This window comes from Drosophila nasuta, chromosome 2L, assembly GCF_023558535.2.
Source record: "Drosophila nasuta strain 15112-1781.00 chromosome 2L, ASM2355853v1, whole genome shotgun sequence".
Lineage (NCBI taxonomy): Eukaryota > Metazoa > Arthropoda > Insecta > Diptera > Drosophilidae > Drosophila > Drosophila nasuta.
In genome coordinates, this window is record NC_083455.1 from 5251905 (window position 1) to 5278367 (window position 26463).

The 26463-nt window shown below is 35.4% G+C and overlaps 1 protein-coding gene and 1 long non-coding RNA gene across 5 annotated transcripts in view; one reads left to right on the forward strand and one right to left on the reverse strand.

Annotated features, from left to right (window-relative positions):
- LOC132793610 (disintegrin and metalloproteinase domain-containing protein 10) overlaps positions 1 to 26463 on the reverse strand; it is a 130968-nt gene that overhangs the window by 86138 nt on the left and 18367 nt on the right. For all 3 annotated transcript variants that reach the window (XR_009633134.1, XM_060803609.1, XM_060803622.1), the window contains exon 3: positions 25999 to 26031. Coding sequence is in view for 2 of the 3 variants with exons in the window: in XM_060803609.1 (XP_060659592.1) it covers positions 25999 to 26031 (33 nt within the window). In the remaining variant the exon portion in view is untranslated. The remainder of the gene's footprint in view (positions 1 to 25998; positions 26032 to 26463) is intronic.
- Positions 19861 to 21483, forward strand: LOC132792451 (uncharacterized). 2 transcript variants are annotated; one of them, XR_009633008.1, is made up of 4 exons: positions 19861 to 19959; positions 20011 to 20909; positions 20966 to 21092; positions 21206 to 21479. It is a non-coding gene; the product is annotated as an uncharacterized LOC132792451 (long non-coding RNA). The 2 variants fall into 2 exon arrangements; XR_009633007.1 differs by having other exon boundaries at positions 19861 to 20909; positions 21206 to 21483.

The following is a 26463-nucleotide window of genomic DNA, read 5'->3' on the forward strand; positions in this document are numbered from 1 at the left end:
CCCAAAACAATACAAATACACAGAGAGACAGGCCGAGATCCCAATAGGCAATAGGTTATACTTTTGTTGTTCTTCTTTCATTTGCTGTGCTGTTTGTTTTTGTCTTGGCCTGGCCCATATAAAAGTCAGTCAGTGTATTGGAAACAAAAGTATTGCGCAAAAATATATTGACAATCGGCAGCCATTAAAATGCCAAGACAGCCAAATAGCATTAGGTCTTCTCAGCATATTTTATGGCCCGGCCAAGACATGCGTCAAGTTCAAGGTAACAAATTTTGCGAAATAATCGCAAAGAAAAAGCTCAAACTCATTCACTTACAGAATGAACGCATGAATAAAAGAAATCTTTGCGAATGGACAACGCATGAATCGAATGAATCACTTGTCTGGCCCAATTATCAGCAGGCTGAGGCACAATTTCATCTCATGTGTGTTAACTCTAGTTGGTGATTTTTGCTTGTTGCCAATAGATACAGCCTCCAAGTGAGGCATCCAAAAGGTTGAAGGCCGTAAGTCAAGTGCACAGCTTGAGCTCGTCTTGTGCAATTGCCACAAAGCGCTTTCAGGTTACATCACTTTGCATATGTCTAATTCAAAAAGAGTTTTTTTTTCAACATTTTTGCGTAATAGCAAAAAAAATACGAGTTGTGCAATTTGTGCTCAAAGCGGCAAAAGCAGGTCACTTGTTTAATTAGCTACAAAATATAAATTAGGCTGAGTGCCAAGAGTTGCTAATTAAACAAATCATACAAAAGAAAAGTTACAAAGCCTTATGCTGTGAATGCCAGCATAAAAATACCCTGCAGGTAATGTATTACAAAATTGGAAGATCAAAGAACATTTGAAATCGAAAGTTGAATTCTAGACAAGGTTACAAAAATATAAAGATTTTGTATGAGGGAATTCCATTGTGTAAATATAAAGTACCTATCACAATATTGAATTCAAAATGCATTTCAAGGATTATAATACGAAAGCAATACTATTCTTTAAACATAATTTCAACAGTTTGTGAGTTTGTTTAACTATAATTATATTTTATTTCCGGTTGTATTAATGCAAAAGAAAAGCTACAAAGAATTATGCTGTAAATGTCAGCATAAAAATACCTTGCAGGTAATGTATTAAACAATTGGAAGATCAAAGCACATTTGAAATAGAAAGTTGAATTCTAGACAAGGTTACAAAAATATAAAGATTTTGTATGAGGGAATTCCATTGTGTAAATATAAAGTACCTATCACAATATTGAATTCAAAATGCATTTCAAGGATTATGATACGAAAGAAACAGCATTCTTTAAACAGAACTTCAACAGTTTGTGAGTTTGTTGAACTATAATTATGTTTTATTTCCGGTTGTATTAATGCAAAAGAAATGCTACAAGGAATTATGCTGTAAATGTCAGCATAAAAATACCCTGCAGTAATGTATTACGAAATAGAAATTTAAATTCTAGACAAGGTTACAAAAATATAAAGATTTTGTATGAGGGAATTCCATTGTGTAAATATAAAGTGCCTATCACAATATTGAATTCAAAATGCATTTCAAGGATTATGATACGAAAGAAACAGCATTCTTTAAACAGAACTTCAACAGTTTGTGCGTTTGTTGTACTATAATTATATTTTATTTCCGGTTGCTCTCAATTTCACTCGCTCTCTGTTTCCATGGCACTAATGAGCAATGAAACTCGACCACGGTACACTCGTAATCACACTCTTTGCTTTCTGTGTGTCGGTTACTAAATTAATTGCATACAAATTATTTAATAGTAATAAACATAATAAACAAGCGTGTGTGTGTGTGTGTGTGTGTGTGTGTGTGTGTGTGTGTGTGTGAGTGCACGCCTGTAACGAGTCGCAAAGTCAGGCGAGAAAAGATTGGAAGGATTGAAACGGAAGGCATCAGTAATGCCCATGGCAACGGCAACAAAAATGCATAATGAGCATTAAAATGCTGCTGCTGCTGTTGGAAAATGAAAATGCAATGGCAGTGCCATGGCTGTCTCTGTAAGTGTGTGTGTGTGTATGTGTGTGGGCGGGTGTATTCTGGAACTCGTACATAACAGGATTAAACAGAACACGCATACATTACTGGATGGGAGTAACCAACCAACCAACCAACCAACCAAGCAGTCAGGCAACAGGCAACAGCAGAGGCTCGTTCCTGTATTGCTGCTACTCACGTTCTATTTGCTTAACATTCTAAACGAGTCCTTTTCATTAGTAAGGCAACAAAAAAGGGAAAATTTGAAAAAGAAAGCACAGTTTTCACAGTCGAATATGCAAATACTCTAACGATGGAAAATACTTTTTAAATTTATGAGAGCGTTGGTTCAGTTCTATTTTACATCTTCGATTTCAGAAAATCTTTCAAGTAATATAAAAAATGTCTTGTGTTTTTAATACTGCCATTAAAAACAAATTGAACGAAGTTAAATATTTAAATTTTTACAAAAATTATATACAAAAAACAAAAAAAAAACTTATCACTTAAGTCATTGTCTTTAAATGTATTTTAAGTTACTGCATACAATATTAATGCTTGCAAATAATTTTCAAATAATTTAAATAACGTTGCGTTTATTACATTAAAGTACAGAAGTAATGCAATTAAATAAAACTTATTAGACAACTCATTGAGTTTAAATTTTATTTTAAATTACATACAATATTATTTCACTTTTTGGTAAGAAAAGAAATAAAAAGTAGAATTGAATTAATATATAAATCTAAATAATAATGCATCTAATCCAGATTTTAATTAAAATGTAGAATTGAATTAAAATGTAAAGCTTAATAATAACGCAGTTCTTGTTTGAATTGCATTGATTGTAATCTATATTTTAATTATGATTTTTTTAATCGCATTCGAATTGATTGATGGCTTGATTAGTGCAAGGCAAGCACCCAACTCACGTAAAATCCATTGAGTTTTAACAATCCCTCTAGGCAGGCCAAGGTCGATGACATAGTCAATAGGACACGCAATTGGGTAATTTGAACGGGCAAATATGGGCAAAGGGCGCTTGCTGCACTGTGAACTGTGCACTAAAAATTGGCGCATATAAAATTGGAAATAAAAAGCATAGAGAAGAGGGCCAGGCACATGAAATAAAATGCAATTGCACTTTGCACAAAAGTTCAACGCATTCAGCAGCGTTTGTCCGATACCCCTATCCCAAGCCCTAGCCGTTGCCCCCCGACCTCGCTTATCCCTGCTATCCTGCTGTAGCAAAGCTAGAGCCTCAGCATATTCGCAAAACTGGAAATCAAAGCGCAAGCGACGGCAATGGCAACAGGAACGGAATGGCTGGCAAACTCGCTCTCTCTCACAACTCAATGGCGGAAGTTTGCATTTTCGCAACGAATTCATAATCATGTTGAATCGTATGAGCCTCCCAATCCCAATCCCAATTCCCCTCCTCTTCGCTTTCCACTCTCCACAGATACAAATGCAGATATAGCTGTAGCTGTAGCTGTGTTGCTATAGCCATAGCATTTGCCATGTTAGCTAAAGCACAGTTTATCCTTTTTGATTTGCAGCCTGTGACTGGCAGCAGAGCAGAGGGCAAGAGGCAGAAGGAGAGCAGCTGTAGCATGAGGCACATTGCATGTTTTGGCCGCCGCCGCCGCTGTTGCTGCTGCTGCACTTCACTCTTCAGCAACTGAGTAGTAAATATTATTTCGTTTCAATTCAAATAAAAAAATGCACGTATATCCAGTTGATGCTTGTGTTTGCATTTGTTTGAGGGAGGAGCACAAAAAAAATAGAAGAGAAAGAATAAACAGACGAAATATACATTCAGAGAGAATGGGAAACTTTAACAAAACCATTCGCAAACCGTTGATATTCCAAATGAGCGGAAATTACACGTTGCAAAAATATGAATTATTAAATTTCTGCCATGAAACTAGCAATAATAATAGAAAAGAAAGACAACACTGAAAGGTAAACTGTATAACCGAATAATTGTTTGAAGGGTATAACAGACAGTTCAATGCTATGAAGATAACAAATCAGATAGTTAACATTTAATAGCAGCAAATTGATGAATAATTGTAAAATAATAAATTATATATTGATAGTAAATATTGTTATTTGAACTAATAACAAATGAGATACCTAAAAAGGTCTGTGTTTATTTTGAAAATAGTTTGAATATACACCATAAAAGTTAAAGAGTATTTTAGTTAAACAAAAGTGTTTTCATGCAAAACAGTTTTAAAACTTTGCAGTCTTATTATCAACCTATGAGCTTATTGGATTTTATACAACAAAAGAACGGAGAGTTATTATGGGGAAATGTGACAGGTATTAAACTAATCCATATCAGTTTAAATAAAAGCATTTTACAACTACAATGAGTATCAATTATGTAAATGGACTTTTTAATAAATAAAGTATAGCACAACTGAACTTGGATTAAAAATCAGTTTTCGTTTTTAATTATTCTCGTTTGTTCTTTAGGCAAACAAAAATATTGACTAGTTGCATTTTTTTTTATTGTGTACAGTAAACTAACTTTGTAGTAACTATTTTCTTCATTTTCAATACCAAAATGTTCATCTTTAAACAGTTTTTCGGTCGTTGCCTCAACTTGCAAATGCCTCAACTGGCTATGAATGCCTCAATATATGTTTGTATCTAGCATAATAGTCTATGTGACTCTCATAACTGGCACAAAAGATATTTTGCGAATATTTTGCCTGGCTTAAAATATGTTTGCCATTTGCAAAGAAATGTTAAATGGAAATACCTTCACGGAAAAGCGTCGAAAGAGCCAGCAACCAGCGAAATAAATATCCTACCGAATAACTTAGCAAAAACGCTTTTCCATCCTTTCCACGTGTGTGTGTGAGTGTGTACGTATACGTATACGTTATTTGTGTTAGCTATGCTGAAAATCGCGCTATCACACACACACACACACGGCTACCTACGACGGTGTGTGAACATCCTGCTTCAGGAAATGACAGTCATGTTGTCATATTTTTCAACATTTCGCACCAAAAAGCATTCAAAACTGACAAAGCCAAATAGAAAGAAGAAAAAAAAGAACACCTCAGGTTTGCCGTTAGTCAAAATGTGTTTAAACTAAACGGGTAAATAATAAAGGCAAACGACTTGAATATGCATACATAAATAAAAAAGGAATACCATAGTCGTTGAATAATTGGAAAGTAGCTTAAATCCCATATGTGTGTGTATGAAATGTGGTGTGTTGTTCACTTCTTGAAACAAGTCTTTTCTAAGCTCTACAATTTTCAAAAAGTTTTATAACATTTAATGTTTTGAGTTTAAAATAATGGAAACTTTGAATATATAGTCATATGAAATAATTTCAAAGCTAGAAACGTGATTCGGTATATACAATAAAAACTATAATTTTTATAACTCCTGAAAATTTGGATGCGATCGGATAAAAATTGTAGATGTTATTTAAGAAATACTTTTGTATGGACAAAAAAAACCTATACTTTATAGTATATTTTGAATTTATTACCGTCTCAAATATAGCCTTTGGTATATTTTAATATTTTTGCAGTATATTTTAAAAATAATATCGCATAGTTTTGCTTTTATTGGAAATGAGTAGCGGGTATCTTTTCGTAAAACGGTTTCATTACGTAATTTGTTAGTTATGAGGTCTACGAACTCAAATTCAATTTCCATTTTTTGATGTCCATATTTTTTCCACAATTAAGATGAACATTATTCTATTCTAAAAGGAACCTTTTTAACAAATGAAAAATCGGTAGCCTCTTAAAATCTTGCTTTATTTGTTCACACATCAAAGGGCAACAAAAGTAACTTTCTATTTCTGATTCGCGTGCAAATTTGTTAATTATCCTTTTCGCTCTTTTTTGGTATATATTATTTAAACATAGCGCCTTGAAGTGTGCAATTAGATGCTTAAGCTGATTTTTATGATAATTGCTCATTAAACGCTAAACAAACGCAACTGAAAAACATTTCAACAAATACCCAAACAAAAAAAAAAAAGGACGAATGAGCAGTCGTAAAAAAACGAAATCGCAATTATCTTTCGAGGTCGCAAATTAACGCAAAATTCCTGGGTATAAACAACATAAAAGGCATTAGGAAAGGTCACGGGACAGGGAAGAGGAAAGAGGGAAGGCAGAAAGCATATGAGAACGAAAAGATTCAAATACAGATTCAGATTCAGATTCCAATTCAAATGACGGTAAGTGCTGCGTGGGTTTATCCAGGCTGCATAATTTATGTTGGCGTGCTGCAAACGACTCTATCTCGCTCTCTTTCTCTGTTTGTCTCTGTCTGACTGTCTCTCTGTCTATCCAACTGTCTGCTTCTGTGCCTGAGTGTGTGTGTGTGTCGTTGGAGCATGCCAACAATTTTACATCATTAAATGCCAAATGCATCATTTAATTTGAAATTATAAAAGAAAACATAAAACATAAAACGTCTGATAGAGCGGGCGCAGCGACCTAACCGCCGAGCAGAATACAAAAGCGATTATTTATGTGATATGCCAAATGCATCATTTAATTTGAAATTATAAAAGAAAACATAAAACATAAAACGTCTGATAGAGCGGGCGCAGCGACCTAACCGCCGAGCAGAATACAAAAGCGATTATTTATGTGACAAAGGAGGGGGAACGGGGCACAGGAGGGAAGCTAACTCTGGCAGAGTGAAGGTAAAAGCGATAGGCAACAGTCGGGGACTTGGTTTGGTAGCATTATGCCAGCTGCCAGGCGGATTCATAGTCTTCGTGGTCTCTGTGTTGTCCTTGATAATAAAAAGTAAAGTTTTTACGTTCAGACTCCAAACTCCAACATCACATTCGCGCATCTCTTTCTCTCCGGCCTTTGGTTGCATTTTTATGAAATACGAGTTTGTACATTTTGTTTTTGTTCTTCTGCTAAGCTGGGGATTGTGGCAACAAGAATGACAGTAGCAGCAACTCACCTGTAAAGAGAAAATGTAGCAGAAAACAAACATTAAAATAGGCAGTTAAGTATATTTGATTAAGGTTTTATGTCTGGCTCATTGTCTGACTACCGACTTTGTCCAGGATGTGGCAATTAACGTAATATAAATAATTGAAACTGTGTGCCTTCCATTCTCTTTCTTCTTGTGGCCAACAACAGTTTCGTACGCATCTGTGGCACTTTAATGCTTAAGATGGCTACAAATTGTTGCTGCTCAAGGAACATCTAACTTTAAAGCTTCACATTTGTTACCACGCGCACAGTGCTGGCCGTAAAAGTGTGTACAGCGATGTAAGGAATATAAAATAAAAGAATTTTAAATAATACCGAATGAAGAATTGAATATCGTATGAAAAAACAGAATTGTGACTAACATTATTATCGATATAATAACAAAATATAATAGTATAAATACATTCCAGCTCATTATAGTTTTATATATTATACGACACCTCATAAAGTTTTGGTTCGGCGGTCATAGCAGAATAGGGAAACAAAGAGAGCGACATAAAGTATAAGGTATAGCACTAAGAATAATGCACAAATTGTTAAATTTTCGATTCTGTTTGCATCTCCTGCTTTCAAAAAACGTTAATTTTAGGCTTAGACTGCAAGTTTAGCAAAACTATACGACACATTTCATTATTTTTGTAGTATTTGTGATTATTGTATTAAATAAAAAATAAATATATTTTTTATGTAACTTTCGTTATTAGTACCACAATTTATAAGTTTTAGATGAATAGTATGGATAAAAATAAACAAATATTAAGAAATATATATATAATATCATATGATCAGCAAATGCATCAACTATATTTAGAAAAAATAAAACAAAGATGTAAAGAAGTTGGAAACTAGAAATTTGCAAATGCCTTAGAGTAATCTATGATAATTTCTACTTCAGTTTACCAACTTTGTTGAGCTCGATTGTGTTTTTATGCGTTCAACAATGATGCTCTTAAATGGCCCACGCAAAAGCTGTTCGCATTTTTGTGCAAATTTCATGAGATGATGACAAAGAAGTTACGTAGTGAAGGAGGAGAGAAGGGAGAGAGCGAAACAACAACCACAATAACAAAGACAACAACAAGTTGCAACTTTCTGTTTTACATTTCTTAATGGTATTTTATCAAATGCAATTAATCGTAATTGCTCGTTTACCCACACATCTCTGTGTAGCACATATGGAAGTCTGCCTAGAAAAAAAAATAACGAAGATGTAAAGCACACACACACACGCACACACACACAGCCATACCCACATAGAGTACATCAAATGAGCAATGTGAGTGCTACACATTAACGCCTGTTTCAAGCTGCTTTCCGTTTGCCTCTCTCGCTCTCTCTCTCTCTCTCTCAACTCCGACGAACGAAACGGAACCCAGCAGAATAAGTTGCCTCTCGCCGGGCACATTAACATTTTAGAATTTTTCGTACAAAGCAACGTGACAAATGTGCAGGTAAAAAAATACATATATATATGTACAAAATTACACTTAAATGGTAGAAAGGAAAAAGAGAAACATAAAATATACAAAAAAAATGTTAAGCGCCCACAAAGAGCAACTCAGAACTCACATTTAAGTGTAGGTTGGACAGACGCAAAGGCAAAGGCGAGAGAGCAAGGGCAAGGGAAACATGAACATCAGGGAACATCATACAAACATACATCAAATTACAACATGGAAAGTAAAAATTGTTGCATCCAACGCACACTTTGCTCAGTTCCCTTGGTATGTGTGTCTCTCTGTGTGTGTGTGCCTTATGAGGTCAATTACCTGTCATTTGCATGACTGACAGGCAAACTGGGGGTGGAATTGGGGGTTAGGTGGATGGTGGATGGATTTGCTCTGCCCGGATAGGTGTCAGTTACCAGGGGCTCCGGCTCCCTTTGATTGCCTGTCGTTGCATAAATCGCAGCCAGCACTGAACCTTAAACGAAGGTCATCAACGTCAACTTCATTTAGACTCTTGCACATTTTACCTTGTTTTTAGCTTTTTATTTTGCTGACAAGCTTCTTTTTTAGATGGTCAGGCAATGAACTCGATTAATTAGGGCCTTTGGCATGTGTTAGTTTTCATTTTCCCCTCTATTTCATATCCTCATTAATCTTATCGACCCATGATTGAAAAGTCAAGTTGATAGCAATTTCGTATACGATTGGCTTTATTTTATCATTTTCGCTGAACATGTTGAATATTTTAAGTAAAATTCGAAACTGACCTTCAAGTAAGAGTAAGTAACGTGTTTATAACAAAGTCATTTCAAGGTTGATTGCTAATCCAAGTTCACAAGTTAAAGCAAATTCCTATTATAATTAATTGCAGTTCGTATTGTGTTGAAGATAGATTTACATTGACAACGTGCTGATTTAATAATAGATAAATACAACCTACATTTAGAATGCTTAAACAAAGCTTGCTTGTAACTATGCACTTAGGTAAATTAACCAAATTAAAAGCTACAACAATTTTTGTTTTATCTATCTCAACACTTGCGAATTGAAGTACGTGACAACATTGAAACAATGGAATATCTCAGAGATTTTACAATAAGTTAATCCTTATCTTATCATTTTGAGCTCAACAGCATGCAACTAATGACTCTTATCAAGACTAGTTATCTGCTGAATAAATTTAAGTCTATTGTGTCATTATTTGTGTTCTATAACCTTTGCACTCAAGACAAAGCACATCAAAGATTCAAAGTAACGACAATTTATTTTTCACCTTGTCAATTATCATCTTGAAGACATTTTGACATATTGAAAACATTGTTGCTCGTTGTTGCATACTGGAAGATGTTGACACTATTGATGTCAATTTCATTTAGATGAGTTAATTTGATTTTATTTGCATTTGAGAATCATCACACGATGTGAAACATCTGCTGGAAGTTCCCAAAGAAAAATTTGCAATTTAATTGGCACGATAAAAATATCTCAATCGATAGAGATGTGTTAAATACCAAGTAGAAAACACATATAATTTTCCCTTAAATTCACGTCTATTTAAAAAGAATTCAAATTCCTACAGTCATCATAATAAAATATGGGTATGAGTCGTCAGTATATTCCACCTCATATTTTATTATAACAGAAGCCCATATCAAATGCCGCAGCCCCACAATTGTGAAGCGTGGAGCATCACAAAATGAAATGGACAAAACCCCAAAAGTAATAAAAAGCCGAGCACATAGTCGACTCGTACGTGGAGATAGATAGCGAAACAAAAGCAACAGAAGCATAGCAATAAAATCAAATAGAAACAGCTGAAAACAAAACAAACAAAATGCCCCAGAAAACAAGAAAAAAAATAAAGAGAAAAAAATGGCAAAAAGGAATGCAATACAAACAGCGGCGGACAGTGAAGAATGCAAAATTAACTTTTGAGAAAACCGAATAGAACTGCTCCGGAACTGGTGTTTTCTAACTCCAAGAGTGGACTAGTCCAGCCACGTAGACATCTCAACCCCAACATCCACAGCACCCAGTTTGAAGCATCCCAAAAAACACCCGCTTCAGACTGCCCAGAGCTCAACCCTCTTCAATGGAAGTCAAGTGGTTGCGGGGCATTTTGTAGCTGGACGCCTGGCACATTAACATGTTGAGCAGGTTGCCGGATTGCTCAGTTGCTGGCCTGGGTATATACGATGTGCACATACCGGAAGTTAAGTGCAGCAGTCGTTCACTGCACAGTGGTTCATGGGTTATTAAAAACTATACTTTGACACAAAGGAAAATTTGTAATAATCATTGCCCATAGTATTTAATAATAAATGCTCACTTCTTTAATTTTTATCAAAATATATTGAATTTGGCTAAACAATAAATTTGGATAATTCTCTAGTAAATGTCGCGTGCGACATAAACTAAAACAATTTTGAAAATAAGTGAAGGTAATTCTTGAAGCTTTGGTTTAGCACTATATTTAGAGCTAAGATTGATTTTAGGAACTTGAGCTGTTTTACGATAAAATATATAAATTCGTTCATATTTTGGTTTTGTGTAAGAATTTGTTAATTTTTCCAATTATCAGAACAAAAAACAAAACAGAAAAAAATTCTAAAAGAATTACCCATATATAATTTAGAACAAAATAATCAGAAAATAAAATACAAAGAAAAACAAGGTAATATCAGAACCCAATTTATGTTGTATAAAATTACCAAATAACGAAAATAAACATAACAAAAATAAATAGGTGAGTGCAATATTTATTTCAAGAATCATTAGTTGGTCATTGGTGATGAACAAAACATAATATTATATATACAAATTTGTGCAATTTTTAGTTATACAATTGTAAATTGTGTAAAAAAGAACTGACAAATTTTACGGGGTCTTTTTAAAGACAGCTTTCATCTGAAAATTTCAAATAACGTGCGCTTACTAATAGAACTAACTCAAATTGAGTGAAAGTGAGATATATTTAATAGATAAATACAAATTGAGTTGAAATGTTTTATGATTTAACTATCTACACTCCCGAAACTAGATGTTTGCCTCAAGTATTGTGCCAGTTACTCACTGTAAAGTTGGCAGAGAGCAGAGAGTTCCGCAATGGGGTTTACTCGACGGGGGGTGGGGAGCCTTGAATGGTCGCGATGTGTCGTGCTCGCTAATGCACACGCACAATGCACAATTCACATAGCACGTGAGCGCAGAGCAGAGAGCGCAGAGCACAATGCGGAATGCAGTTGAAATCGGGATTGCCGTTGCAGTAAATGAAATGCGGCAGGCATTGCCTTTTGGAAGACGACGTCGCCATTTTGTGCGTGCCACAGCAGGACGCATGTGCCGGGCAGCAGAGGTCCGGTTATGGCCACGTAGCGCCCATTGCGCATATGGCAATCAGCAGCAGGTCCCAAAAGCAGTAGCAACAGCAACAGCAACAACAGCAACAACAGCGGCGTTAACTAGCGCACACACATGCCACACAGCACAGCACATCGGAGTCGAGTTAGTTGGGACGTGTAGGGAATCCATTCGCTGCAAGTCCTGTTTCCTAGTCCCTATGGTTTTGCACCCCCCGCTGTTAGCTCTGGCAGCTAACTGACATTTGTGGTGCGCACCTTTAATTACCAAGTTGATGCAACATTCGGTTTAATGGTCAGTTCTCTGCGTTGGACACAACGACAGCCGGTAGCCGTCACTGGGTCGCTTTACTATAAATGAAAATGACATTTTTGTCAGAGCGTAAAAGGCTCATTTACCCTCGGGTAGTCAATCGCATAATTATCTCGATATGCGTTTGTCATGCAAAATACCTTTAAAATCAGTTTTCCAACTTCATTATTTTCCTCTTACTCGTTGAATCGATAAAAGGGTGGGCAAAATTCACAACTGTTTATTTAATAATCTGTTAATAAAGTCAAAGGCCAGACGTGAGCTGCATCTGACACTTAATATTCCGCTTTGTCTGAGGTTTCATAAGCACGATTCCTTATGGGTACATTATTGCTTAACGGTTTATATAAATGTTTTTTTATTAATAATATTATAACATTTAATTTACTTTTCTAGTTTCCAACACTGCACCTACTATATAAATACTTTTGAACTACATTTCCAGGTGTTGGACAATAACAGGTCCAAGTTTTCGACTCACTCACAGCATACACACACACACACACACTTTGCTGTTGCAGCTGATGCCTGCGGCACAGGAAGTGAAGGAAGTTACGCCCCTCGCACACGTTGAATTATGAAAATTATAAACAAATTAGCCACACCGCCAGGATTATATGGTGTGGCTTTGTTGGTGCTGCATAAATTAGCGCCGCTCAAGTCATCAAGTGCGCCCACGGTTTGCACCACGATGAAGCAACAGAAGCAGACCGCCTTAACCACCCCCCAGTCCACCCCTTCCCCGGACTACTCCTTGTAATCTGTGCTAAATCTGCTTGTAATATGTTTAAAATAATTGGAGCAATGGGTATTAGCGGTGCCAGCAATGCGTTATAATAGTGCTTATTAGGGTTAGCTAACAGTAGAAGTAACTTGGCGGTTGGCCGCTTTTACTGGGTTAAACTGGGATTTTGTGGGTGGGACGGTGGATTAGCATAACAAAAGTTGATTATGTAAATGGCTATATGAAATTCACGAATGTCCAGGCAAACACAATTGAAAAATTAAGCATCGTTCTGCAAAATTTATAAATCATTTCAGTTTTCAAGCTGTTTATTACTGGCATTAGATAATGAAAAAATTATTAAACATATACTATATAATTATACCCGCTACCCATAGGGTAGAAGGGTATTATAACTTTGTCCCGGCAGGAAATCTATGTAACAGGCAGAAGGAGTCATCTCCGACCCTATAAAGTATATATATTCTTGATCAGCGTCAACAGCCGAGACGATATAGCCATGTCCGTCTGCCCGTCTGTGTGTCTGTCCGTCTGTCCGTATGAAACACTGGATCTCAGAGACTATAAGAGATAGAGCTATAATTTTTTTTTGACAGCATTTGTTATGTTTGCACGCAGATCAAGTTTGTTTCAAATTTTTGCCACGCCCACTTCCGCCCCCGCAAATCAAAAAAATCGAGTAACAAGCCTAATTTTAAAGCTAGAGTTGCGAATTTTGGTGTATACAATAATTACTATAGTAGTTATGATTCCTGAAAATTTGGTTACGATCAGATAAAAATTGTGGACGTTATTTAAGAAATACTTTTGTATGGGCAAAAGCGCCTACTTACTAGGGTCTGAGTTGCTTTGGCCGACAATCTGGTACACTGTGCCGTCTATGGTATATTTTGAATGGTGTACTATATCGATATACCAAATATACCATTTGGTATATTTTTTAGTATTTTTGCAGTATATTCGGTATATTTTGAAAATGATACCGCAATATTTTGCCTTTATTAAAAATGGGTAGCGGGTATCTCACAGTCGAGCACACTCGACTGTAGCTTTCTTACTTGATTATTTTACGTTTTTCGTGAAACTATAAAAATCAGAATAGAATTTGAAATATATTTCGTATCACTCTGATTATATTATGTTATTAGGAATATTTTGAAAAATTCATTCAACGACCTTTTTTTTGGTATTACTAGTGGATGTAGTTGGTATTTAACAATAAAAATATTACTTCATTGTATTCCGAAAATTTTTTGTAAATTATGCAAAGCAAAACTAATAGCGATAACGCAATATTTAAAAATATAAAATTTTAAAACAAACTCTTTATCTTACATTTATTATAGAGCGTAGTGGTTACACTTATATAGTATGAAACCAAAGGGTAAAAATAACCGGAAATATAAAAATGTCGCAATAGTTAAGATTCATTCGGCATTCAACAAATGTGCTAAGAAATTGCGAAATATTTCATCAGCTTTAAAAGACATGCAAACTAAATCCAAGTCATGAATTTATGAATTTGAAGCGTGTTTATCAGTAAAACATGCCGCTGGGTTCGAGTTGCAAGCAACAACAACATAGACAACAGCAACAGTAGTAGTAGGCAGATCTGAATAATGGTGCCCAAAGCAACCAGAACAACAACGACAAACAGCAATAACAAATGTGCGTGAAAGAGAAGAGCGTGAAGGCGAACCGAATCCCAAAGCGATGGCAAAGCGCAAAGCTCACATCACGCAAGAACTTTGGGGAGTAAGAGTGTGAGCTTTAACATAAGATAACAACAAAGTACGCAACAATGCGAGCGTGCGTGTATGTGTAAGTGTGAGTGTGTGTGTGTACGTTTGTGCGTTGGTGAAGTCGAGCTCAAAAAGCGAACGAACGCTAACTAAACGAAACGAGGCGTGAAAATCACAAACAAATCATAAAAAGCGCAACAAGAAACAGAAGCATAAAGGATAGAAACACTAAAACAAAGTAAACGAAGCAAAATAGTGATGAAAACATACATATACACATAAATACAACGTATGTATGTATAAGTTTGTTTGTGTGTGCGGGTACGTATGCAAATCAAGCGAAACAAAAGCATTCGGCGAGCAGGAGATGTCCAACATTTGGGGGTGACGAGAAATGATTCATGGTCGTGTTTATCAACAAACACGTTTCATGAGTTGCCTCAGCTGCTGCTGTTGCTGTTGCTGCCGTTGCTCAGCTGCCAAGAAAACCAAATGGGAGTCATGCGAGAAATGCCAAAGCCAAGTCCACACAAATTTCACAATACATATAGAATACACAAACATGTGTATGTTTATGTACATACACGCATACATATGTATATTGCATGCATATGTATGTATGTAGCTCTCAAGTGGAACTTGGCGTCATGTTCAGCTAGCATAGGCAAGTGCAATGGAACTTGACACATGTTTCAAATGTCATTTCGTTCTGCCATACCTACATACATAAATATCATACATAGTTATGTACATCCAGAATATAGGAATAGTAGAGTTGCCGCTAATCAAATGCAACTGACGATGTAGCAACTCAGGCTACGCTCCTTCTGCTGCTTCACTTCGTCATCCGTTGTCGTCATTTGCTGGGCGTGTTTAGAGTGGACCTGTTTTTAGCAGGCATACATCTGGACAAATTTAACTTTTTATAATTATAGCATTTACAAATTTTCCTTATTTTATTTATAAATAATTTTTATTTGAAATTTGAAGCTACTAAAACGTATAATCCAAACAAATGTTTTTGGTTAGTATATATTAAACAGTAAACACTTCTATGTTAAAATTTCTGGAAATTCCAAACTTCCCGAAATTAGAATTTAAGGTTTTTAAGCAATTTAAGTAACTGGTTTTACATGTATTATTTGCAAAAATAAAATGAATAAACTAATCTTTTATTTCTACGAAAAGCTTCGAGCAAAAAAATGTATAATATAATATGTAGGTTGATTACATACAAAAGTTTTCACTTTCCATAAAAACATATTTTCGTATATACTTTTTGGTTTTTATTTAACAAATTATAAACATAATATATGTTTGTATATGTAATGAAGTCAAATGAGAAAGAAACCAGCAACTTTTCAAGTTCATTTGCCGTTTAGGGGACAAAAGGTTCACCCTGCAGTGGCTTACCTCACACTCGATGGCCCCACTCGGTGTTTATGAGTCATTTGGGCAAGGCAAAGTTGCAACAACGGCACAAACTGGTTTAGTTATACAAAATGCAAACAGCGTCAAAGAGTCGCAGCTGTGTGTGAAGCCGTGTGAGGCTGTTCTTCTGGTCTCTCTGTGTGAGAGAGCAAGTTTCAAGCAATTTATATGAATTTTATATGCAATTGCATCAATCTCAATTATAGAGTGCTTGAGGGCGCGCCTAGCACCCAGCACCCAGCACATAGCAGCCCTTTTGCCGATATTGTGTGACATGCAATATTAATAATGGTTTTTATTTAGGTAATTGCTTTGAACCAAACCAAACCACACACACACACACACAACTAGAGCTAGTTTTTGCTGCAGCAGGTGAACTTGGCTCTTCTGCAGTTGTTAGCAATTTGCATTCTCAATTCGTTCACAGATTGCCGTCGTCGCTTAACAAAAAACTTTACATTTACGAGGCAAGTCAAAGTTCAATGGCCACACTGTCTGCAAGTCAAGCTGAAGGACAAGTTCGGGTCAATTCGTAAGCGATATAAAAAAAAAAGAGGAAAGTCAAAGCTGAGGCTGAAGATGAAGCTGAAGCTGAACGAGAAGGCGACTAACAAACTGAAAATGCAGATAAGAAATTGAGTAAAAGTGCCAGCATAAAATGTATCTGCTTCTGTGTGGGCGACCATAGATTGGTTTCGAATAGTTATCAGCTGGACTGCACAGCTCCAGAAATTCATCAATTAATCGAACAGAAAGAGAGATGAAGCAGAGAGAACTCAGAGGCTCAACGGCTCTGAGTTGATTGAAAGATTGAAGAACGTCAAAGACAAGAAAAATCAATTTAAATGATTACAAATTGAAGGAGACAAATAGTCAGCTGCAGCTGTAGGCAGATAAAGACAACGACAACACAGCAGGGGACAAAATCATAAAAAGACCTGCACATGCTCACTGTTCGATACACTGTGAGAAACGAATGTCACAAACATTATTTTGATATTCAGATGTTGTTTTTAAGGAATATAAGATTAAATACCATAAGAGTCAAAAATAATGTTAATTTTGTTATTAGAGTTTAGATTTATCTTTCAACTCCAACGACTTTTTGCCAAGTGTGAATGTTTTGAGTAACTCTGTAGTTAACTCAAAAATCCGCATACAGAATCCCAACAGAATACATAAACAAATTTTAATTTTTTCTGTACGTTTACAGAAAAAAAAAAGCTGTAAGAAAGAAACCAACCCCACCCATGCTTCAATCGTCGCGGTGACTGACTCAACTCGCTCGACACTCGCTTCATCTTTATTTCATGTTTCCGACTTAATTTCGCCCTTTTTCCAATTTCAGTTGTTGTCACAACTGGCAGCAAACGATTCGTACTCGTTCGACTGCCTTGTCGAGAAAAATAACAAAAGAAGAGAAGATTCACCAGAAATTCTTGTGAAGAAAAAAAAAAATAAAACAAGAAGAAAAATCCTTGACTCCTACAACTGACACTTTGAGTATTTTCACCATGCTCCATACCCTAACACATACCACAACAGAGATACAACAACAACAACACACCGATGCGCTACAATACTTTATGTTAGGTCTTCACATTTCTTCTTTCATTTCACTTGCCGTTTGTCTTTTATCATCGTAGTTGTCACTTTCATATATATCATGACTTATGTCTGGAGGAGAAATTGTGAAAACGATTAGTGCACTCACAAGACCAGAAAAAATTAAACTCCAAAAAAAAAGATCGTAATATACAACAATTTTTTCTAAATGGTATTTCTATGAATTCCAATTTTTTTTAAATATACACATATTTTCAAGTATATTAGTCCCTATTTAAGGGAAAAAACTTATCGGTGTGATTTCCTCTCCCTATCTTTATCTTTATCGTAATACCCAACATTTTTTTTTTCAAATAGTTATTCTATGAATCACAATTTTTAGAAATATACAAATATTTTCAAATACTTTAGTCCCTATTTAAGGGCAAAAACTTATCGGTTTGATTTCCTCTCCCTATCTTTATCTCTCTCTTTCTGTGCATATTTTCTTTCTGTTTTGAAACGCTACGTCTGAATAAACAATGGGGGTGTCTTGAATAATAGATTTTTAGCTTTTGATTGTATTTGGCGACAACATTTTGTGCTTTCCGTCGTAGCTAAGACACAAAAAAAAAACCAACAAAAAATTAGGATCCAACTGGCAAAACACTACAAAGCAAGAACTGGCTGAGAGAAATTAAATTGCAAGAGTTCGAAACGCAAATTGAAATTGCCAAGCTATTAATGTGTTTTTCATGGGACTTTTGATTGGACTTTTAGTCAATTTGCATTCAATTTACAGGGTAAATTAAAGTGTCAAACCAAAATGGCTTAAAATTAGCAATGGATGAAAATAAAAGTGGTCTAACTGCTAAACTTGGTACACAAGCTTTTGTGAATGGAATAAACAAAAAGATCTCGACTCCTTTAATAGAATGGAGTGAATTCCAAGGTATTTGCAGTAAGTCTTTTAAATATAATTATTATGGATAAGGTTCACACTTGTGATTTTATTCTAATCTGCCAATTTCCAAGACGACCTTTAAAAAGACTGTCCCAAAAACCATTTGTTTGTAAAGTTTTGATAGTGACAAGTTAGAAAGTTACAGTCGAGAGTGCTCGACTGTGAGATACCCGATACCCTTTTTAAATAAGACAAAAACAGTGCGGTATTATTCTTAAATTATACCAAATCAACATATCGTTAAAAATTCTATAATATACCGAAAGCTATATTTGGTATATGTAATATTTATTAAAAATATATACCAGATTGTCAGCCAAAGCAGCTAAGACCTGGATGCAGTAGTCGTTTTTTGCATACAAAAGTATTTTTCTTCATAAGGAAACAACTTAAGTATATACATAAAAAGTTGTAAAATAGTAGTACTATTCTCAATTTCATAACTGTATAAACATTATGGGGTCGTAGATGACATCTTCTGTCTGTTACATACATTTCTTGCAGGCACAAAGTTTTAATACCCTTCCATCCTATACGGATAGCGGTAAAAATTTCGTATATAATATTTATTTATCCATTATTTCGCCAAGATCTATAAAAGACGGACTGAACACTCATTACTCACATAGTATGTAGCTCAGTAAAATTAGGATGTGCGTGATAATTATTTTTACTTTCATTACACGAGAGTGTAACGTCTCTAACAAGGGAGAGTGTTGCTGATGTCTAAAGAACAATGCCTTTAAGCATTATTACGCAAGCTGTTAATATAAATATTACAGTGAACTCGCCCCTTAACAACCGAACATCATACACGCGCAACAATTCACGCACACAAAACTAAGCAAAACAACTTAATTATGAAAACAAATGTCAGACAAAAACGAAATATATAATACTTATATTTAAGACAACACAGCAAAGAGACCTGTCACAGTTATAGGATGATGACTTTTACATCATCTTTAACCTTTACTTTCATTCCTATAATTCTGACAGGTCTCTTTAATATAAGTATTAAATATATAAATATACATAGTGACTATCAACTATCAACTGATAATGCATTTTGAACTACCTCACTAACGTATTGAATTGCACTGCATTTTTGATTATCACAGTCGTAAAAGCATTGCCATTAATAAAGTACATTGAAATATACTAGTAATATTTACAATTCTATTCAAGATGCACTTGTTTTACAGACAAACAGATAGCATTGACCTATGACCATATATATAAATACAGATGTGTAATCGTAGATGATCAAGAAATTCTGTTATATGATTTGGATTTGAAATCAGTCAGTAATTGCTCTCTTGAGCGAGTGGTCGGCAAATGAAAAGACAGAATTCAAATGAATTTAAAAACGTGTATATTCACAATATTATTAACAATTTCACAAGTGAATAGCTTGGTAAATAAATCGACTGCACTTCATAATTAAATATTAACTTGTGTATCATAGTGTTCCAAAGAATCAAAGCTATTGGATGAACAATGCAGTACCTATTGCTATCAGGTTGTGAAGCCGCTTCTACAATACGTCAACACGGTCTCAACAATGACATAAGAACACATCGAGTTGCAACATACAATTAAGACACAAGCAGAATTGATCCAATCTAAGGACATGCAATGGGCCCAGCAATTGAAATCGTGTGAAATACAATCTGAACTTAAATCAAAGTTAAGCGAATCATTCGAAATCCATAATCGCAATCAACAAAAACTTATTGATCAATTTGAGATTCAAATAACTAATCTGAAATCGGAAATCAAGTCGAAAGATGAAGAAATTAAGGAATTGCAATCACAAAATGCAAAGACTAAAGCACTTCAGAATGAGATCACTGCCTATAAACAGACAACCAGTTGTCTCGGTAAATTGACGGAGATTCATACGATTCGAGTTCCCATAACACACACAATGACAGTTTCATTTGAATCGAGCTTGCCTGGAGCTGGAACTGGATGGACTGTTATACAGCGACGTAAAGATGGTAGTGTGGATTTTAATAAAACCTGGTCAGAGTACAAAGAGGGTTTTGGAGATCCTCGTGGAGAATTCTTTATTGGACTCGAGAAGCTTCACTTGCTAACACAATCCCAACACCATGAATTATATATATCCCTTGGCGACTTTTCTAATGAAACACGATATGCCAAATACAATAACTTCGTTATTGGTGACGAGACAGAGTTATATGAAATAAAAGAAGTTGGAACGTATTCCGGCGATACTAACGACTCATTGTCATTGCACAAACATTTTAAATTTTCAACACCAGATAAGGATTCTTCCTTTAAAAAATGTGCATCCAAATTCAGTTCAGGCTGGTGGTTTACCAACGGTTACTATAATTGGTATTTATGAAGGAAAAAATGTAAATAATATTATTTAAATTATGTTTTAAATATAGCAATCTTAATGGCCGTTATATACAACAAGATATTGGAGAGGATGTACATGGAATTGAATGGAGATCTTGGAAACCGAATAGACCATTAAAAATCACTCAAATGATGATAAGACCAAAATCTTAAGAGGTAATACAACAAATACATATAAATTTATTTACTTTTTATAATAAAAGATGTATTAAAATAATAGGATTATACTATTTTATCTAATGAATTTACTTTTAATGTTTATTTTTCAGAATTGACTTCTGTGAGGTTTTTTCTCTTCAATGTTCGTGTCTGGCATTGATTTGGCAAAGCATGAAGCGCTTAACAACAGTAAATAAATAGTTCGATATTGTCTTAAAAATAAAACTATCTAACTATGTTATATTTGATATTAATCAATATTCATACACATGTACATTTTCAAACCTTTATATTTTGCAAATTATTGAATTCATTGAAACAAATCTCAGTTTTATTGTTTTGTCATGTTAAATAACTACATACATACATATATAGTTTCTTATCTAATAAAACGTTTCTTTAATAAATCAGATAAAATAATACTTTTAAGACTTGTTTTTGCAGCTTTTCGTTTTCTCATCGAAATCTTATGAATGACTACACAAACTGCAGACCATATTTCTTTTGAAATGGGAAAACGAGAAAACAGAGCAAAAAAAAATGGACATCAATTAGGCAAAAATCTGGAGTGCAATGAAGAACCATGGAAGAGACAGTAAAAGCATGCAATAAAAACCCATATGTCCAATCGTAGCGTAGACAGGAACAAAAGCAGAGAGACTGATAACATTATGAGGTGTTATCAATGCCAGATGCCAAACTGGCATTCAATGAAAGGTATTTTAAATGAATTTCATACAGTGCATGGGATTCAGAATATCTAGAAGGTTTTAGGTGAAAGGGACACTTGCATAAAGTTGATTAAATCCCATTTAGTAAAACAAAAAAGGAACTTATATACAGCGATAGACCTTAGTTAATCCCTGGCCATAGACAATGCCAGAAACACACAGCGTCTGAGACACTTTCAAAGATATTAAAAGCAAGTTATCAGCAAACAAAATGCATGCAGCTCCATGGCATTTAGGGACTTCTAACTCCAACCCATAAAATTTCGCAGCTCTAGTCGCAGACAAAGTCGCGTCTCTGGCGAAAAGACAACGGATATGAATATACCCAAAGGCTATCAGACAGCGTAAATGAGCGTGTATTGTAGAAAGAAATTGCTTCAAGAGATGCACACAAACACAGGCAGACAGCACAGGCGAAGCACAAAAACAAACAGAACGTGGCTAAATGGCAGAGATTGGTGGCCCACCTCAATCTATTCGCAACAGCCCCGAACTACATACATATAAACAGTGCCCAATCCATGATAGAGACTCTGGCACAGTGTGTCTGCTTTGGCACTGATACGGCTAAATCTGTTTGGCTACTAGAAAACTTTTTGTGAACTGTTGCTTGGGATGGGATTTGGAATTTGTGTTGCATCATGATGACAACAACGATTGACGCAATGATGATGTTGCCACGCTGCACAAACTCAACTGGCTCCATCATGACTACAGTTTTTAACAATTTGCATAGAAAATATTGTGTAAGCAGCAGCAACAAAATAAAAAGTATTCGCTGTACAACATTTATTATAAAGGGAAGACATTTATCTGACAGTGTCAAGCTAAGGATTATAATTTGTATATTTATTTATTTTGAAAGTTTCACTAGAACAGTTACTAGTAAGAAAACGATCTACAATTAATACTTAGTTAATGTCCAGGCCACAGTACAATTCCTCCAACTCTGTTTTCTATAAATCACGAATAAAATTGAAGGTGAAATAATTACAAGTTTCTCAACAATGCGGCAGTTTTATAATCCCCAATTCCAATTTCCTCTAAACAGCAACCTATTTGAATACAAAATAAGAGTGAACGGAAGAATTGAAAGTAGAGTTAACGTTTAGTACCCTCGCTTCGGGATGGGATGGTAATAACATCTTGCCAATAAATCGCCTGACCGATCCAGCCGCAATGACTTTCATTTAGCGTTGGATGGAGGAAGCCAGCATTTCTTCCGCTTCATATTACAAATCTACAGTTGATGCGATTATGGGCGAGACACGAACAATAACACCAACAAAGGAAAAGCAGAAGTGAATCCATGTGCCTTCAAGCGGGACTAACACTGATATGTACCATAAAACAGAGCAAAAAAAAAAAAGGGAAACAAAAAATACAACTTAGACGATTGGTACTCGAGGGGTATGACCAGTTAATAGCATTGCCCGTCTACGCCCACGCAATCAGTACAAACATTTTTTACGTTTGCCAAGATAAATTTTTTTTTTTCGTTTTTTAACCCCAAACGGAAAGACAACGAAACACAGTTATGCAGTTGGCCAACTTGTTGTGATGCTGCCCAAAGGGCAACCGACTTTCAGCAGCAGCGAAACACACAGACTACCATTTGAGATTGCATGGAGAAAGCTGGGATAGGAAATGGTTCAATGGCTTGCGTTGGTTCGCCGCTCTTTGCGAAGGCGTAGTGTTAAAATTATCAAAATGAAATGAAGAAAAGTGGTTAAACAAGAACTTTAGTGGGGAACTCATATTTGAAGTAAATGATAATAAATACATAATAGTCTTAATTATAAATGAAATAACTCGCCTAGCAAATAGCTAAAGCTAAATTTGCAGTCTCCATAATCTCTCTACGACTGCTGTTGTATACTGTAATCAAGCAACTTGGACAAATGCAGACAATTTAACACAACTTTGTTGGAGCAATTCCCATACAGTTTTAAAGTTGAAGCCTCAGAAAACAAGTGGGCGGGAAAAGTTTACCCATTTAACCAATTTTCAGCAGCAACAGCACACAGCAAAAAAAAAACCATTACATTGACCGCAACGGGGGAAGAACAACAACAAACAGCAGCAGCTGAGATGAAACGGGAAACTGCTGAGAGGAGTAGGTGTTGCCAGGGGCGTGGCTAGCGGCTAGTGGCAAGTGGCAAGTGGCCTTAAACCGGTTCAATGTCCAGCCACATAGCCACAACCAAAACTGGCCAAGTAAAAACTCATCAAACTATATTTTCAATAAATAATGACAAAGCAGAGCGGGGAACTGAAGGGCAGACAGCTCGACTGCTCGACTGCCTGACAGTGTCGGCCATTTTGCTTGTCTTTCGACTCTGACTGCTGCCAACAACTTCATTGATTTTATGCCATTGTGTGGTGGCCATTTTCAGCCATTCAAACTCGCTACAGTCGTGAGTCGCGACAGCCAGCGCATCGAATCATAAATAAACAGAAACCAAAAAAGCAACAGCTTCAAAAATACAAAATTCTGCGCACCCATACTTTCTGCATGTGTGATTGTGTGTGTGTATGCCCCACGCCCAGTTAGCGCCCCGTGTGGTATGCAGCAGCATTTGCATGAACGCCAGGCGAAACACCTTCCTCTCACTCGCTTTGCAGCCAGTCGACAGACTGACAAGTCAACAACGCAACCTGCATGGACGACTAGCGAGACTTGCAGACGACTCAGACGCTGGGCCTAAAGGCACAGTGGGGCAAATAGCTAACATTGGACATTATTTATTTTGGCAGTCAATCAACAAAAAATCTACAATTTACTAATATTTTCTTACAAATTATTATTCAATTATATTTTCTTTAAATACACAGTTGGATAAAAGCTGACTGACATTGAAAATCTTAACAACTTTTTAAAGTCTTTAATATTGTTTTTGTATTTAACTATTTTAACACCCAATCGAACTACAATCTTTGAAAAATAATTGCTCACAATTCCAGTGTCCAGTGGGACAAATAGCAATCATTGAACATAATTTGCTAGAATCCTTTATAATTGTCTTGTCATTATTATTTTGACAACCAATCGACAACAAGAACTACAATTTGTAAAGAATTCTACTGTGCCCAATACTCAGATGCACAGTGAGGTAAACACTGAGTAACACTAAACACAATAACAACTTTTAAGTCTTTGATATTTTTTTGTATTATCAATTTAACACCCAATAGAATTACAAGTTATTACGAATATTTTCTCACAATTCCACAGTGCTTAGTGGAGCAAATAACTAAAATAGAACATAATTTGTAAGCCTCTATAATAATTATATATTATCATATATTTTGACAATCAATCAACACAAACAACCATAGTTTGTAAAGAATATTTCCTCACAATGCCAAAAAGTATGTAAAGGCACAGTGGGACCAATACGTGGTTTGCATTGAACCGCTTAACAACTTTTTAAAGTCTATAGTATTTTTATTTTTATCTATTTTAACACACAATTTGTAAAAAATATTTTCTCACAATTCCACTGTGCACAGTGTTGCCCTTTTTTTTGTACAACTTTTGTCAGTTCATACGTATAATAAATTGCACAGTGGGGAACGCTCTCCGGACCCTAAGCGCGGTAAGTGCCGGCGTGTGAATGGGCCAAGAGTGCAGTAAAAACTGCACATGGAGTTTTTCCGGCCAGCATTTAGATGGTTTTCGGCGTTTGGCTAGTTTATGGCATGCCCCAAACACCGAAACCAAGGCATACCGCACAGCTGTTGCTTATTGTTGTTGTTGCTGTTTTGTTGCTGTCGAGGACTTTTGGCAGACAACGTGAAATTTGTATATGGTGCAGCATTGCGAAACTTTTTGTATTAGATTGCAAATTGGCAGCACAATAGTATCGCTATTCGCAGTGTTTTTATCGAAAGTACTAATAACAAAAAAAAAATATATATTTACTATTAGAACTGTTTCTTTAATCAGTAGAAAATCTGGATGAATTCACAGAAATCTAATCTATTTTTCTAAATCGATTTTTCTAAAATATTAGATTTATGTTTTTTTAGTGAATTAAAAACATATACATTTGAAATAAAGAAGAAATAGATCAATTATGAGAAAATAATTCAGTATTTTAACTTTCAAATCGTAGTTGTATCCAATCGAAAGTCGTTATATGTGGCGGAATCTAAGAACTTTTGCTTACCTCTTTCAACTCCGGAAATATCTTTTGCGTAGCCTGAAAGTACATGGAATGAGAAGAGAACTTCAAGTTAATTTCATAAGTAGTTATATAAATAATATTTTTGGTATTTTTTAATATTTTGTTAAATGTTAACGGCTCACAACAAAACAAATATGCAAATAAAAAAGGTCAAACCTTGGGTTCAAGCTCAAAACTTCCACCCGCAAAAAGGCTCAAGAGTTTTGGGCACCCACACAAAGTATTCAAATTAAAAACCACTTCAGCAAGTAAAGTGCAGCCGGGAAAAATGTTTCCTTCCTGGCATAAAAAGTTGTGGGTGCCAGCGTTAAGAAGTCAGAGAGCTCAGTGGGAACTGTGAAAATGGTAAATTCACAGCCGGCAGACGGAGAATTTTAGCCCTTTTTGTAAGTTCGAAAACGTCGGATTCTTTTCTTGACATTTTTTCATCACTTTTTTTCCCCCTTT